Source organism: Manis javanica, chromosome 1 (assembly GCF_040802235.1).
Source record: "Manis javanica isolate MJ-LG chromosome 1, MJ_LKY, whole genome shotgun sequence".
Taxonomy (NCBI): Eukaryota; Metazoa; Chordata; class Mammalia; order Pholidota; family Manidae; genus Manis; species Manis javanica.
Window position 1 is genome coordinate 134,089,316 of NC_133156.1, and position 15,748 is coordinate 134,105,063.

The window sequence follows — 15,748 nt, forward strand, 5'->3', positions numbered from 1 at the left end:
ACCTGGTTATTCGTGCTCATGGTTTGTACTTCAGGGGTTTGACTGGGGGCTTTGTAGTTCAGGTATTTTAACCATAAAGTCTGTGTATATCACAGCTTGGTCCCAGGAATAAGCATATCTTTGTATGTCGGGAGGATTTTTTTAAATTTGGGAAGTAATACAAACACACATACACAGTTCTATGGTTCTACGCTGAGACACATACAACTTATCTTATTTAATCTGTACAACAATACTCCCTATTCCACTGTTAGGTGGGTATTATTTTCCAAATTTTATAGAAGAAAAGGAGAATGGGTATTAAAGGGAATGATTCATAACATAATTACACAAGATAAAGAAAGGAATTAATATATCACCCTAGTTTTTCTCTGTCCAAAATGTTCATGTTCTTCATGCTATATTTCATTTCGTCTCAGTGGTGTTGATTTATGGAATACAAACTATATGTTAGCATTAGTGTGAACTGACAAAATAGATGAAATTTGCTTACTAAGCTTGCAAGATATTACATTTGGGTTGATAGCTATAAAGAAACATAAAGCGAAGAAAAGACAAATTATTTCATGTATGTATTATGTAAGTCCTTAAATTTTTAAACATGTTATGAGAAAAACTTAAACTACAATTAAAAATGACCTGTGCATATATGGTGACACAGTGTACAAAGGTACACTTGTGTTTGAATCAGCTTGTGTACATACGCTGTAAGTGTTAACTGGAAGTAAGGTGATCATTTATACCCCAACTGGGTCCGAGGGGTTTTCTACGCCTCAGGACTTTCAGTACTGAAACTGAGAAAGTCCTCAGCAAACCAGAAAGAGTAGATTATCCTAAGTGAGACATTCCTAAAGCCCTAAATATGTTGCCTTCAAGTAGAAATATTTAACGATTATATAGGTGGAAAGGATAGGATCTATGCATTGAATTCAATATAATATTTAAATAGTCGGTGCTATCTGCACATAACATCTCTGGTCCTTTGCAACACAAAGCCTAATAAAGCTAGCCTCAAGTAACTTAAAGGGCCTTGTGTAAGAAAGATAACACATGCACCAAAAGTATAAAAGCTGTCTTCTATTTGCCAAAATCTAAATATAAACTGGCCACAATGTAGCATCAAAAAAAGATCTGTTTATTGAAAAGATTTGCAAAGATCCAAATCAAGAAAAGCTTTAAAAACAACAGGCAATTTAATTCTAATGAATGAGAGAAGATGGGAATTTCATAAACTTCTAGAGGTTCCACACAAATACTAGCAGCATGAGGAGCTCTGCAGACACACTCTCCAGTGAAACAAGGATAAATGATAAAACAAAAAATTTTTTAATTAAAAACAACCATCTACTCTCTGGAAATATTCCTATGCACATACAGCAAATGAAGAAACGTCTGTTCAAGAAGATCTACTAAAGCGTGATAAGAGCAGCAAAATACTGTGGCATTTGCCCCAGGACCTGCTCCCCCTCTCCCACTCCCATCTCCCAGCCTCTGCTTTATGGAAAATCCACTCTGGGCAGGTGTGGTTGTGAAAGCATGGCTCCCCTCCCCTCAGCTCTCAATCCGGGAATATTATCTTTCCAGGAGGTCTGCATTTCTCATCCTCTCCAACTCCAAGTTTGCAAAGGCCAACATCCTCGTGAGTGTGGGTGACACGCTAGCAGCTCACTTCTTCCACTCAACCCCCCTCACAGAGTGGACGCTCTGTCCCCACCAGGCCCATAGATTGGGCCCCGTCACTCTTGCCCCGGGTTGCTAGTTCCATTCCTGTAGAGCCAAAGGAAAGGATCATCCTGCCTTCATCCAGTACCTGGAGCAGCGGCTCAGAGAATTTCCCAGGGTACAAGAAGTCCATAAGGATAGGGAACTCTGAAGCTCTTCCCAAAATGTTTAGTTCATTTTTTTAGCTATACTAGACATAAAATTATAAAAGGTATTAATTATAACAATGTTTTATTGGGCTTTTGACTATATAGATATAATATAGATAACATATATAGAAAAGCACATAAGTACAGAAGAATAATACTCTTGTTTTATTGGAGTTGCTACTATGAAGTCTTAACAATTATGAATTGATGAAGAGTTAGTATGAATCTTATAAATTAATATATATATATGATAAAACCTAAAGCAGATAAGAAAATAACAAAAAAGCGTAACAATCATTAAAAGAACTAATATCACACAACAAAATATTTCACTTAATGCAGAAGAGACTAAAGCAGAGGAGAAATCCAAGAACTTGATACCATCATAATTTTTATTCTATGGAAGAGAAATTTCCAGATAAATGTAGTCTACCCCTTTAGAGGAAAACATGCTGAGCGAATAGGTTTAAAATATTTCTTAAGAACTAACATCTTCCTGCACAACTCTATTCCAACATGACTGAATTATTCAGTTTAAAAGGGAGGCTTGTATAGTATGTGAATAAAGCTACTACTTAAAAAAGCTTAGGGAAAAAATAAAACGTATTTTTGAAAAGGGAGAACTTGCTGGAGTGCTTGGAGGAACGTGTGTTTGTTGAGGTCAGACAAGAACGCTACTTGGAAACTGATTGGAAAGCATTCCGTTGCATGCAAAGTAAGAGATACTGATTTCGTTCTGTTTAGTGAACAGTAGTAACTGAATCTCAGTGCTTTAAGGTACCTTCGGAATCTCCAACTGCACGTAAATTTGTCCCACCCCGTCTGCATCAAGTATTTCCACAGTCAGTATATGTTTACCCCTGTGCTTACTGTTTTCTGAGGAAACCTATATGACCTTGTGCAGCTTGAACATCAAAGTCCTTGTATGTTTATCTGAAATAATCATTCTTTTTATGGATTCCTTTCTCCTTGCCATGTGCATTCTACTGAAATATAAGAGGGAAATATAATACCTGCTCCCCATGGGCATCCTTATCAAACTAAAGGCAGCTAGAGTCTTGTGTCTTCTTTCCCTAAATTGCTTATTCCCTAGTTATTTCAACTACTCTTCGCAACCCATTGCATCAAATCTCTTTACAGGTCTAGTGAATCTCTTGGTCTCTTGGCAAGATTCTGGCGTACATAAAAAGTTTACTGCCTTGTCCCTTCAAATACGTATACCATATGCCTTAAAAGTGGTAAACTTTTAATTTGTACCCTAATTAGAGCCTCTGATAATGTTCATTACACACAGGATCATGTTGGACCTCATATAATTTATGAGGCCCTCCTTAACCTGAATCACTTTTTTTTCTTGTTATTTTGCCTCTCAGATATTTTTCCATAATCCTAGACACCTTAGAATTCCCCACGCATACTGCCTGCTTCTGCCTCGGCTGCTGCAGCTTCCTGAGATGCCTTTCCTCCTCTCCTCACTTTGGTTGCTTCACTCTTCTCCTAAATATTCCTGTGTAGCCATCTAATGTCAGCCCAATATCACATGCAGGGAGCTTTGCCTGAACCAATAGATCCCAAACTGGGCATGTTTTCTCTGCATTCCTGTAGTGTTTTCTCTGCCCATCAGGCATTGAAATTGTGTATGTTGTCCCCAACAGGGCTCTTTATCGGTGGGCATCAAACTTCACTTCTTTTTAATGTATCTCGACCCTAGTACAGTGACTAGTGCATGGCAGACTACTCAGCCAACATTTAACACCTCATTGAACCCACTTAGTGTACACCATCAATTCTTCCAGAAATGCTATAGTCACTAAGGAGATTCAATAGCAATGTTCTCCTTAAATTAGGCACGTGCTCCAGTTGAATAAAAGTGCTGGAGGTGGGTATTGTGAGAAAATGCTTTCTCATTCAGAAAAGGAGATTATGCACTTGAAAGAATTGATCTGATTGTATCCTGTGCTCCCTGACTTTGAAATGTGTTTGTCTTGGTTCATAATTTTTGAGAGTATTCCTGTGAGGCAGGATTCTACACTGAAATCACAAGGCATCAGTGCATTTTCACCCCTCCAATCGACAATGGAAATATCAAAGGCAGATTAACTGCATCATTCATTCACTGATCCTATTAGCTATTAACAAATATTGGCAACTTAGGACTTATACATTTCATCCAACAAGGCAAACTAGCCTTGGTCTAGGGCTGCAATGACATGCAGACTGACCCAGTTTTAAATGATGATTTTCTCAAAATAATACCTTGCTTCTTTGAAATGCATTCCTTAACTAACTTTTTACAAACAAAAAAGGGATACCTTTCTTTGGCCTAGGGAATAGGATGGTCTGACTACAATGATGTCATCTGCTCTCTGCCATTGTTTAAATGACCTGGCCTTGATTTCCAGACTAAAATAATGACAATAAATATATTGCATATTGAGCCCTTTGATAGCAGAGGCCATTCACAGAAAACATCTTATTTAAAATTGGTAAGCCTATGTTAATGATAATTATGTGGAAAACATTGAGAACCTGGTCAAATATTAAAACTTCAGATAGCCACCAGAGTTCCAACTTCCTTGCTCTCTGAACTTGGGCAGATTCCTTAATGTCTCTATGCTTCAGTTTCCTCATATGTAAAATAGAGGGATTAATAATACTTCTTGCTTTAGGGCTATTGTGGGGATTTAATAAGTTAATATATCTATTTAGAACAATATCTGGTATAGTCTATTATTACGATGATTGAAAACATGTTTGGAAAATAATTTTACATATTTCCTTCTATATGTCACTGTTATCTAGACTTCTATAAATGCAATTTATGTCCTTTTATCCACTTTATTGGAGATTTTAATCCAGTTACTTCACATAAAGAAGACAACATCTGTTCCTATGAAGGTTAGCTAATAAATAAGATAAAGAGACATTATTAGCCAAGGTCACTATTTTTTTTTTTTAGAAAATTGTCCTGATAAATAGAGCAATAAAACAACAGTAGCTATTTTATATCTGTTTGAGGAAAATACTTCTGTAGCATTACCACATTGTCAGTTAAAAAATTTCCTTTTAGTTTCCATAATAGTGATTCTTTTTCTATCCATGGAAACAAAAATTCTACCTCTGTTTGGCCAGATGCCTCCCCCACCCCACAGCTCTTTCCACAGCCACCATTAAGGAATCCTTTACTGCTTGAAAAACTTTTAATATTCAGCAGGTTAAGGTAACCCCTGGTCAGCTTTAGAATTTTAGTCTCTGCTGAGCTTTCAAGATGTCAAGACCCTAAAATAATATGAACAGCAGGAGTACTAAATCTTTCATTATTTCCAGTTTCCCCTTGAGCATACTGACTTTGCAATAAAGAAGCTGTCATTTACACTCTTCTTTATTGCAAGGTTGGTAATAGCTACAGGGAGAAAAATAAGGAACTGTGTCAAGTTAGTCTGACTGCCATTATGATTAATGTGTAATCATTGCACATTTGCATCTGCTCTTTTTATGTACAGGTACTTCATAGATTGGAAGAGTGATGGGGACAGCTACTTTACAATAGATGGAACGGAAGGAACCATTGCCACTAATGAATTACTAGACAGAGAAAGCACGGCGCAGTATAATTTCTCCATAATTGCGAGTAAAGTTAGTAAGTATGGCATTACGGAATCAATGTTCTCCTGCACTTCTTTGCATTTGACACTCTTAAATGAGTCCCTGCTGAGCTGTTTTTCAATTTTGGACTGACAGCTGAGTGGTCTCCTGAGGAAACTCAGAAACCTGTTCCTTTTCCTTGTAGCATTAAGTCCAGAGAAATGGTGACAGCTGCCAATGAGCCTGTTTGCAGGATTGCATGAATATCTAGTAGTGCATTTCATTGTGTGACCTCATTTTTTTCCACACTGTAGCCTCAAATAGCCACTAGAGTTCCAACTCCTCTTCCACATCAGATCTGTGTGTATATTATTGGGAGCTTCATAGGTCAGGCAGGAGGAATAATTATCACATAAAATCACCTATTTGGAAATCAATTTGAAATTGAGGACAGCATTTTAAAAATCACCTCTCTTCCTTCTCTCTCCTTTAATTTTATTATGAATATCACTGCAAAATATACAGGAGTAATAAGACCAATTCTTCAAGGAATCATTCAGAATCTCCAGGATTGTTATGAATGATTCCTTGTGTTGATTTCTGCTTGGTCCAGAAGAGAATCCTATAGACTGAAAGTGATTATAGGTTTTTATTTGTTTGGCTGGAAGATCAAGGACGTTCTTACAACTTCCTAAGGTAACAGAGTAGTGTGGGGGGACATTTGGCTGTCACCAAAGCCATTGATAACCAAAGTCCTTCTTACCAGTCCTTGTACTTATGGTCTCTTGAAAGATATGGGGAAATTCTTCCCTAGTATCTTTCTGTTGCTTCTTACTCATTTTAGTTTTTGCATGTACTACAAATACTTTGGCAGCTAATTTCACATTTTAGTGCAGGGAAGAGCTAACTGAATATTTCTGTTGAGGGGTTTTTAATCAATATTAACTCAGTGGGGTGTAAATATGAAACAGGTTTGTTTATCTTTAACAACTGCTTCCTGATGTGAATAGTCAGACACTTATTCCCAGGCCTTAATGACATTGTTAGCTCATTTCACTACTTTTAAGTTATTCTGATCATTAAAGGTAAGCCTAACAGAAAAGTACAAGAAGCTTCTGTCTTGTCCTTTGGAACACTGCCCCTTCATGTAAGAAGGCTGACTACATTGTGGCTGTCGTACTAGAGGGATCACATGTTGGTGATCAGGTTGACGTCCCAACTCAGCTCAACTTTCCAACTCTACCTGTTGGATATGTGTTGGATGTATGAGTGAAACTGTCTTCAACTCTCTGGTCAAGGCGACTTGGCAGCTGAATACTACAATGTAACTTCTGACAATACTATGTGAAGTGGAATATACTGCCAGCCAGATCCAGACCAGATTCTTACCCACAAAATTGTTAGACATACTGGACTGTAATTATTTCAAGCAATGACATTTTAGGGTTGATTTTTGTTACATGCCAATAGATAACTGCAGAACTCAGTTCAAACTGTGATTCCTTGCTGATGGGGATACAGATTCTTGTGTCTGTTTCTTGGAGTAGGAAAGAGAGAAAGGAATACCAATGCACAGTTTTCTCTAATATGTCCCCATATGCTGCTCCATTGGTTGCTATTGATTCCAGGGCTAAAATGGACTGGCAGTGAAGGCGGTTGCTCCAATACTGTCTTCTTACATGATTTTTGAGTTAACTAATATTGGGGTTTGGGGCATCCCATCTGTGTAGGAACTTGAAATAGGTACCCAGTATTAGACCTTTCAGTTTCTTAATAATAGGGTCCCCTTGAACAGCAGGTGGCCTTCTTGGGTGAGGTCATAGCACTATGTCTCAATTTCAGCTTTATGTGATGCCCACTTGACCCTGAAGAAATTCTGCTGCATGTGGGCTTTCTCTGTCCTGTCATCTCCTTTCAAATTTGCCCTCTTCTCTCAGGCTTTGAGAGTAGATCATCCAGTAAGTTGCCTGAGAAGATGTATTATCAGAACAAAATGCTAGTCTCCCCTTTTTCAGAGTACACTTCTCTTTATATTATTTTCCTGAGCTCTCTTTTCACAGTGGCATCTTTTTCCCTCCTGTGCCATATCCTGTTATAGTTACATATGTTATACATCATTCCTTTCATGCCAACTTTCAATTATTCACTCAATCAGAGCATTGGGGATTGCTTAACCATATTGTAGGTAGAAAATAAACTTCAGTTTCCTAAGATCGTTGGCAAGTACAGTGAAAATGATTTGTCTAAGTTCTGGAGTCTAAGGCTTCTCTGAGCCATGTTACATTCAGTTGGACACAGTAAGTGGCAACTTTCCAGAGGCAGTCTCATCAAATAACTTCTATTTATCAAAGACATATCATTCATAATAAAAGAGTATTCATTAGAAAACTATCTAATTCAACCTACAACTTCCTGTTAATGTACATGCAAAACGTGCATATTTTTTGCAGTAAGAATAGTAGGGTCTTGCACTTTAAGTGAAGATGAGAGTCTGTGGACAGTTCATTGATCACCTGTATTGTAGCTCTGGAAGGACTCTTTCTCTCCAGTGGCTACCTAGGCCACCAAGCCATCAAAATGGTATAAAGGCACTTGTAGTAACAGGGCTGGTATATCCAGTTGGAACATTGAGCTTCAGCCATTTGGAAAATGGAAGAAAACTATGTCCCCTTACTGTGGAATTATGGTCACTGATCCTCAAAAGCTTAGATTTTTCAAATTTAGGGAGCCCTGTTTTTTAATTACCAATATGATTAGGGCATGTGCTGCCTCTGCTACTCCAAACCAATGGCTGTAGTTTTTACCTAAATGGAAATTAAGAAAACATAGTATATGGATTCTCCTAAGTTATGTTGGCCTTTACTGGCATATTTGCAGAATTGGGACTTAGACACATAATTCATGTATATGAATATATATGCCATATAACGGTGATGCCAACAAATATTTCCAAAATATCTACCCCTGGTCTATTCCAGTATGTATTCAAAAGAACACTGTGCAGGTTTCAGAGCTTCCAAGGAATTATGTTGGACTAAACACTATCTGTGTTTAAAATTGAAAAGGATAGAGAAGATAAACATATACTATGTGGTAATTAAAAAGTCTACAATAAGAATAGCTTATTGTGGGCTTTATTTGCTTGAATCCACAAAGTTTAAAGGCAAACTTTATTCATATTTGAATGCATAGTGAAGTTTGCATTGATCATACTAGCAGCTGAGGAGGAAATTGTCATCATAGTGAATTACGGAGAAATAAACAGTCCACCCTTGCCCTGCCAAAAGAACAAAATTGTATAATTATACTTTATTACAGATTGTACTACCATATGTTTTGACCCTGACTCTTCTATAAAACTCTTAGGTGAAATGAAATGGTACAATGATTGAACGACTTCCAATTAGTTAAAAAGCAGTCATTAATCAGTGCCACTGTGGTTGGAGGTCCTAATATTTTACTAGACTCCTAATAATTATTGTATGCATTACTGCTTTTCCATTTTTATGATATTAATCTTGAGAATTTTAAGGGACAGAAGCCCCCAAATTTTGTTTAAATAATCAGAAACTTACAACATGAGAATATGTCTAATTTAGGGATTATTTTTGTAATCATTTTGTTATTTTGGTATTACTACAAAAAATAACATTAGGTAAAGATTACTAACAATAACTTCATTAAAGCCCTAAAACAAATTTCATACGGTTATAAAATAACTGGATGACACCAGATTCTTTTCACATAATTCTCCAGACGGTAATGGATTGTTTCCATTCATTGTTGAATAGGTCAAAAATCAGTATATTAACTTACTAAGTGCTTTATTTGGAGAAAATTGTGCATGTAAATAAATAATTATGAGTTGGGATTAAATTGTTCGGTAATTAGGTTTTAAGGTTACTTGGTATATAGAGCAATTTTGTTATAACTTTTTTTTTACTGCAACATAATATAAGTGATATCATTTTCAAATGTACAGAAGAATCAAACTGGGATTGCTATCCATAATTCAGGCTCAACATAAATTCATTTATTTGTCTAAACTTCCAAAACACTATTTGTTGTGGGTTATGAGAAAACTAAGACTGAAGTCAGTTTCAAAGATATTAAAGTTTAAGAGTAGTTAGAAATTGACCAAAATAGATAATGTTAGTAAGTTATAACTATGAAAATTATGCTGAATTCCAGAAACTTTAGGTTTATGTGTACTCCATTTCACCCCCAGGGGGAGGTTGCAAAATGTTAGGTCTAATCAGAATGTGGTTATTAGTGATGAAGGATTTAAATACAAATAAATACATTTTGTGGTAAATTTTATGAAGATTGCCATCTGCCTGTATACCAGTTAGCCATGAAATTATGTTCTTAGACCAACTGAGAAGAAAGTTCCTAATTTTTCTATAATAATAATAATAACAAATTAAGAAAACTCTTCTAATTACTTTATATACAAGGTATTATTGTCTATATTGTAGGAGTGAGGAAATGGAGGCTCAGAGATATTAGTTTGTAGCTCAGTGTCACACAGTGAATGATGATCAACCTCAGACTGGAGTCCTGGACCCTCTCACTCCAAAATGTAATTTTACAGGGACAAATATTCATTTGCCTGTGCAATGAATACTTACTTTAAATAAGTTAGTAATAGACCTAGGTCATGGTGATTTTCATATGCATGGATAATTAAAGTACAATATAGTAAAAAATTATATATACATTTACAGTGTATATATTAATGCAATTATTGCTAGTCTGGATATCTATCTATTTATTTATCTATTATCCATCATATTTAAGCTTGTTAGAGTGATTATCTATTAGAATTTTATAGTGAATTTGTATTTTGGTAATAAAATGCAATGACAAAATATGAGAATAGGGAAATACGTGTGCAATATTATGTGCATGACCATGGTATAATTAGCTAGATTTCTATCTGTGCCCACAATTATATATTACTAGATCAGCTACAACAGGAATTCCCAGTGATTTCATTTTGAAGTCTCCTTTTTAATAATTTATTTGTGCACTGAAAGATTTAGTCTATACTACATTGCCTCCTACCTGCTGACTATAAGCAAGGACAATGCCTTCCCCAGTGCCAAGACCACTAAAAATATGCTGGACAATATGGACAATGAGGGCATCAAGGCAATGACAACAATTCAACATGGTTATCGGTGAGCTGAATGAAGACGTCATTGCAGCCTGCTGACTAGTGGGCTGGAGGCTCCTCCTCCATCCAGGGCTCTGCAGCTTCTGCTGCTGGTTGGCCCCAGCCACAGTAGAGAAGAAAGCAGACCAGAAAAAGGAGTTGAAAGAATTGATGAGGACATGAGATTTGGCTTCCTCAATTAGAGCCCTGCTTCCCTGCAGAGGTGATGAGATGTCATTTCTGACATCATTGGGCACCACTTTTGCCACATTCTATTCAGTAGAAGCAAGTCAAGATGGATTCAGTAGAAGCAAGGGTGTATTATTAACTAAACTCACCATGCTGTATATTACATCCCCACACTTGTTTATTTAATAACTGTAAGTCCGTACTTTTTGACCCCTTCACCATTTGGCCTACCCCCCACCTTCTACCTCTGACAACTGCTTCCCAATATATACAAATATTGAATCATTATGTTGTACACCTGAACCTCATACAGTGTTATATGTCAATTGTATCTCAGTTTAAATTTTTAAAAGGGTGCCTGAGGCCTTATCAAACTGAACCTTAAATGCTTCCCTGAGAAGATGCAAAGCTTTTAAGGTCGGCAAATAAGCCAATTTTCATTCCTGTTGTTTCTACTCAGTGTCCCCAGCTAAACATATGCCCAACAAGATATAGATCACTTCCCCAACTTTTCCCATCTGGTGAGTTTGGAAGGTAATTATGCTCCTGGACCTGCATTCTTATTAGCCAGTGCTGACTGGCTTATATTTATCTACCTGGGTGAATATGTTTAACCTTACCAGAATCAAGGGACAAGGTTTAGTCTTTTAATTTTAGTCCATCCGTGTTTGAGCAGGAGACACTCCTCCCTAATTTGGCCAGTCTTTTGTCATCAAGGTGTTATAACATCTGTGCACATTAAATAAGAATAAGTGTACTTTGTTGGCCCTTTCTTCTGTACTACTGTTCTACAACTTCTCAACCATGGTCACCAGCATTAAAATTACATGGAAAAGTTTTAAAGGAGATTCCTGGACCCCATTCAAGATATTGAGTCAGAATTTCTGGGAGAATTGCCAAGAAATCTCCATTTTAAACAAGCAGCCTAGGTAATTCTAATGGACATTCTAATGATTTTGGAACCAACATGCCAAATTCTCCAGGGTCCTAAAGATAAGCATGGATATAGGGGAACAAAACAGTGGAATCAGTTACCTGAGTAAACATACTTATGCAGATAGTGCAGTTGACTTCTGAGGACTGAGTATAACTGTTGGTTCCAATTCTAGATTGAAGTCACTTTTGCTTTCTTCAATTGATCAAATAATGCCTTTCTCTTACTTACATACATGCCTTACTATGTATGCATGAGTCTAGGTAGTTTATCTAATTTCCTTTTCTTATTTCTAATTTTCTTTCTTTTTCCCAGGTTATATGAAACTATTTTGTATTCTCAAAGAAAGGTAAATTTGATTTATACTAGTACTAGGACCATTTCAGTAGTGCTTGTAAGAGTAATACTTTGAAGAGAAAATCATTTGTAAATATTTACACCATTTCATAAAGACTTACATCATACACATGACAATAACAATCATAACACCACCATAATCATCAATTTAATTTAGAAATGATACAATTTTTCTATTAGATGCTGTACAAATATAATGGAATCCAAATTTACATTGTGATGGCTTATGTTTGATTTTCAACTTTAAACTGCTTGTGGTTACATTACCATAATCAAAGTGCTTAGGAGAACTTTAAATCAGTATTATTGCTCCATCAAAGTCACATATATGACAATAACACAAGGCTTGTTCTTTTCTTGATACATTTTTCTCAGGAAATTAAAACTACATGATGAACTTTTAATGTAAAGGTTGAAATTAGAGAAAAAAATTATATTTAGTTATACACAGAAAATTCCTTTTTCCATCACATCCCCAAAATGTAATTCATAATTAGGAAATATTTTTATGTGGAAAATGTTATTTTACTGATACACATTATATTGTGTCTCATATATGTGGATAGTGATTCCCTCAATTATGAACCTCTTGATATCAAGGACTTTATCTTATATATCTTTGATGTCCATGGTCTATCATGCTCTCTGGAACATATGGATATATACCTTATGAATGAATAAATTGTGAGTAGATTTATACTTGTGTGAAATAAATATTACCTATTCAGTGAGAAATATTAGATCACAACTTTTATTTACATTTTTTAAGAAATTTATAATCACAAATATAAATGTAACAGCATCATTTTATTACTTATTTATTTATTTGTTTCTTGACATGTATTGAATGCTATCCTTTGTGCTTAGGGCATATGATTTATAAAGTAAAAAAATCTTCCTCAGATATGCTTACTAATGGACATCAGACATTGTAAACCAGCAAAAAGGATACCATGTAATAAGATTAGCATGGAAAATAAGCAATTACACAGGGCATTATGCGAGCACACTGAAAGGTAGGAGCAAAATCCTTCATAAGAAGGCCATCTAATACTGACGGTAAAAGATTAGTATGGAAATAGTGAAAGGAGGGTAAAAAGGTATTCTAGGTGGTAGAAATGACATAAGCTAACCTAAGCTCCAGGAGTGGAATAAAGCATAAGATGCTCAAAGCAATATAAAGTTATTCAGTATAGGAAAAAGAAGAAATGAAATGGAGGATGAATAAAGGTAGAACTCCTCTGTGCATGTCTGTGTTTCTCATTCTCCATCTCTCTGTTTCTGTCTCTCTGTCTGTGTTGGTCTCTCTCCCTCCCTATGCTTCTCTCTTCCCAGTCATCCGCTCCCACTATATGGAGGTGTTTTTTTCCCCTTCTTTTCCCAGATGTTGAAATGATTTGATTTTATCCTGAAGTAAATAGGTAACCATTGAAGAGATAAAATCAAAGAGAGAGCTTGGTCTGACTGGTATTTTTGAAAATTTATGTTGACTGCAAAATGGTGAAAGGATTAGAGGAAAGCAGCCTTCGAAAATAGCAGAAAAAATAGTAGAAATATTTAGTGGTAATCTAAGACAGAAACTTTGATGACTGATAGAGTAATGGCAGGAGTGATAAAAAGAGAGAAATTTGAGAGATAGTTTAGAGGTGAAAATCCTGAGAATTGATATTGAGTGGTTGTGGGAGTGAGGTGAATGAGGCATCACCTTGTGGTCAGGCTTGCAGACAGACAGCAGTGGGCTCAGGTAATCATGAACAGAGAGACATTTAGGAGATAGAAAGACCATTTTGGTCACCTACTGGGATGAGGCCCTTAGGATAAAGGAAGGGTAGAGGATAAAACATAGCTTTGTATTTTGTGTATTATTTTCTTATAGCTTTTACAGCTTAGTTGACTATAATGAATAGAAAATAGAAAATAATCACAGATTATTAACATTTTATTATATTTTTGCAAGTACATGTTTCAGAAATATGCTTGTTTACTAACATCTATTAGCTACTTGTATAAAATCATCTATTTTTTATTAAATCAATAATGGGTTTTACATGTTTTCAAAGAGCTGACTTAATTTTGCTGATTATATTGAAAAGGTAACTTGAGAAGATAATTTAAAATTACAGATAGTTTAATATAAAGTGAAATAACATCTAAATTTAAGTCTTGTTGGTGATAGGTGAATTTATGGAACATGTTTTCATTTGCATGCTGGCAGTGGGTCATGATTTGAAGAGGTTTCCTGTTATATCATCTATATTTAACTTACTGTTGCTTCTCAGTTCAGTGTGATTTTGAAAGTATATTCATTGATATATTCAATTTGCTAGCATGTACTAGGAACCATATTAAGTCTTAGAGATTTAAAAATGATAGGCTGTAGTTCCAGCTCTTAAGAAACTCGGAATGTCTAAAGCTTTATGTTATTGCAAATATTTAAAATCAATGACAAGTTTTTCTACTGTTTTCATTGGGGAAAAATATGATTCGGGATATTTTAAAGATTTTTTTCTTTGGATCACCTTTTGTTATTATCAATAGCACACAAGGTAATATTTGACTTTTAGCATAAATATATATGAATAATTTAAATCCCCTTTATGGATTGCTCAGTCTAACTCCAGATCATACTACTGTAATTTAACAGAGCTATTACTATGTGTAGTTTATCTTAACTTGTAATTTAAAAGTGAAATGATTTAAAGAGAAAAGACAAAGAAAGTCTGTGATATTTATTCACTGTATCTTGCTCATTTTTCAGTATAATTCAGGTTATCTGGCATAAAAAGCTAAGATCCTGTACTTGGAGTTGTTACAGCTGCAATTCAGTGCAGTCACAAAATGAACTTTTAACTCCTGCAGTTATTCAAAGGGCTAATGTCACTTTTAAATAAGGAAGCCTAATAACTCCAGTGTATTTCAACATACTAGGAACATTGTGTTTGTTGGTACTTTATGGTTTGCAAAACATATTCAATTACATTTATTATTTGGTTCTTGGAAACATTCTATCAGTTGGCCAAAATTTATTGAGCATTTAATATGTGCTTTTTATAAAAGGAAAAAAACTACCTTGACCCTTGAACAGAAACCTAGCATCCTCACGGTATAGAGGCTAGATTGTCATGTAGTGTGACTCATTGAAGATAAGCAGTTATCATTTACATGGCAGATATCAGGCAGTGTGTCTACCTACTCTTTGAGTTACTTTATATGTGTCATAGGGCAGTGAAAAGCAATAAGTAGACTTGGATTCCAGTCTTGGGTCTGATACAAATCAAAGGGCAAGATTATGCCCACATTTTCTTACTGGTGGATGGGCATTCATAGATCTGTAATTTTCAAACTCTGTTGATCATAACAATTGGTCAAATGAAATCTTATATGGAATCCTGATAAACTATATAAAGAGAACTGTGGATAAAGCCAATGGTTTTTCTTTGTTCCTTGTGAAGTTCTTTGCTTTGAGGAAGATGGCATAAGAGCCATAGTTTATAACAATTTAAATTTTTCCTTTTGGATTTAAAATTTAGTTTTTTTCTGGGATGTACAATTCTGTTTTCTGACAATGAGGTTGACATTCCTTCTATTAAGAAGTGTGGTCTATCTTCCCTTCCCTTGAATTTGGAAATGGGCTAGTGATTTCCCTGACTAACA

General features: G+C 35.5%; 1 protein-coding gene across 3 annotated transcripts in view; it reads left to right on the forward strand.

Annotated features, from left to right (window-relative positions):
* Positions 1-15,748, forward strand: part of CDH12 (cadherin 12) — a 1,003,878-nt gene that overhangs the window by 972,714 nt on the left and 15,416 nt on the right. For all 3 annotated transcript variants that reach the window (XM_073237610.1, XM_073237601.1, XM_073237619.1), the window contains one exon: positions 5,375-5,511. In XM_073237610.1, the coding sequence (XP_073093711.1) occupies positions 5,375-5,511 (137 nt within the window). The remainder of the gene's footprint in view (positions 1-5,374; positions 5,512-15,748) is intronic.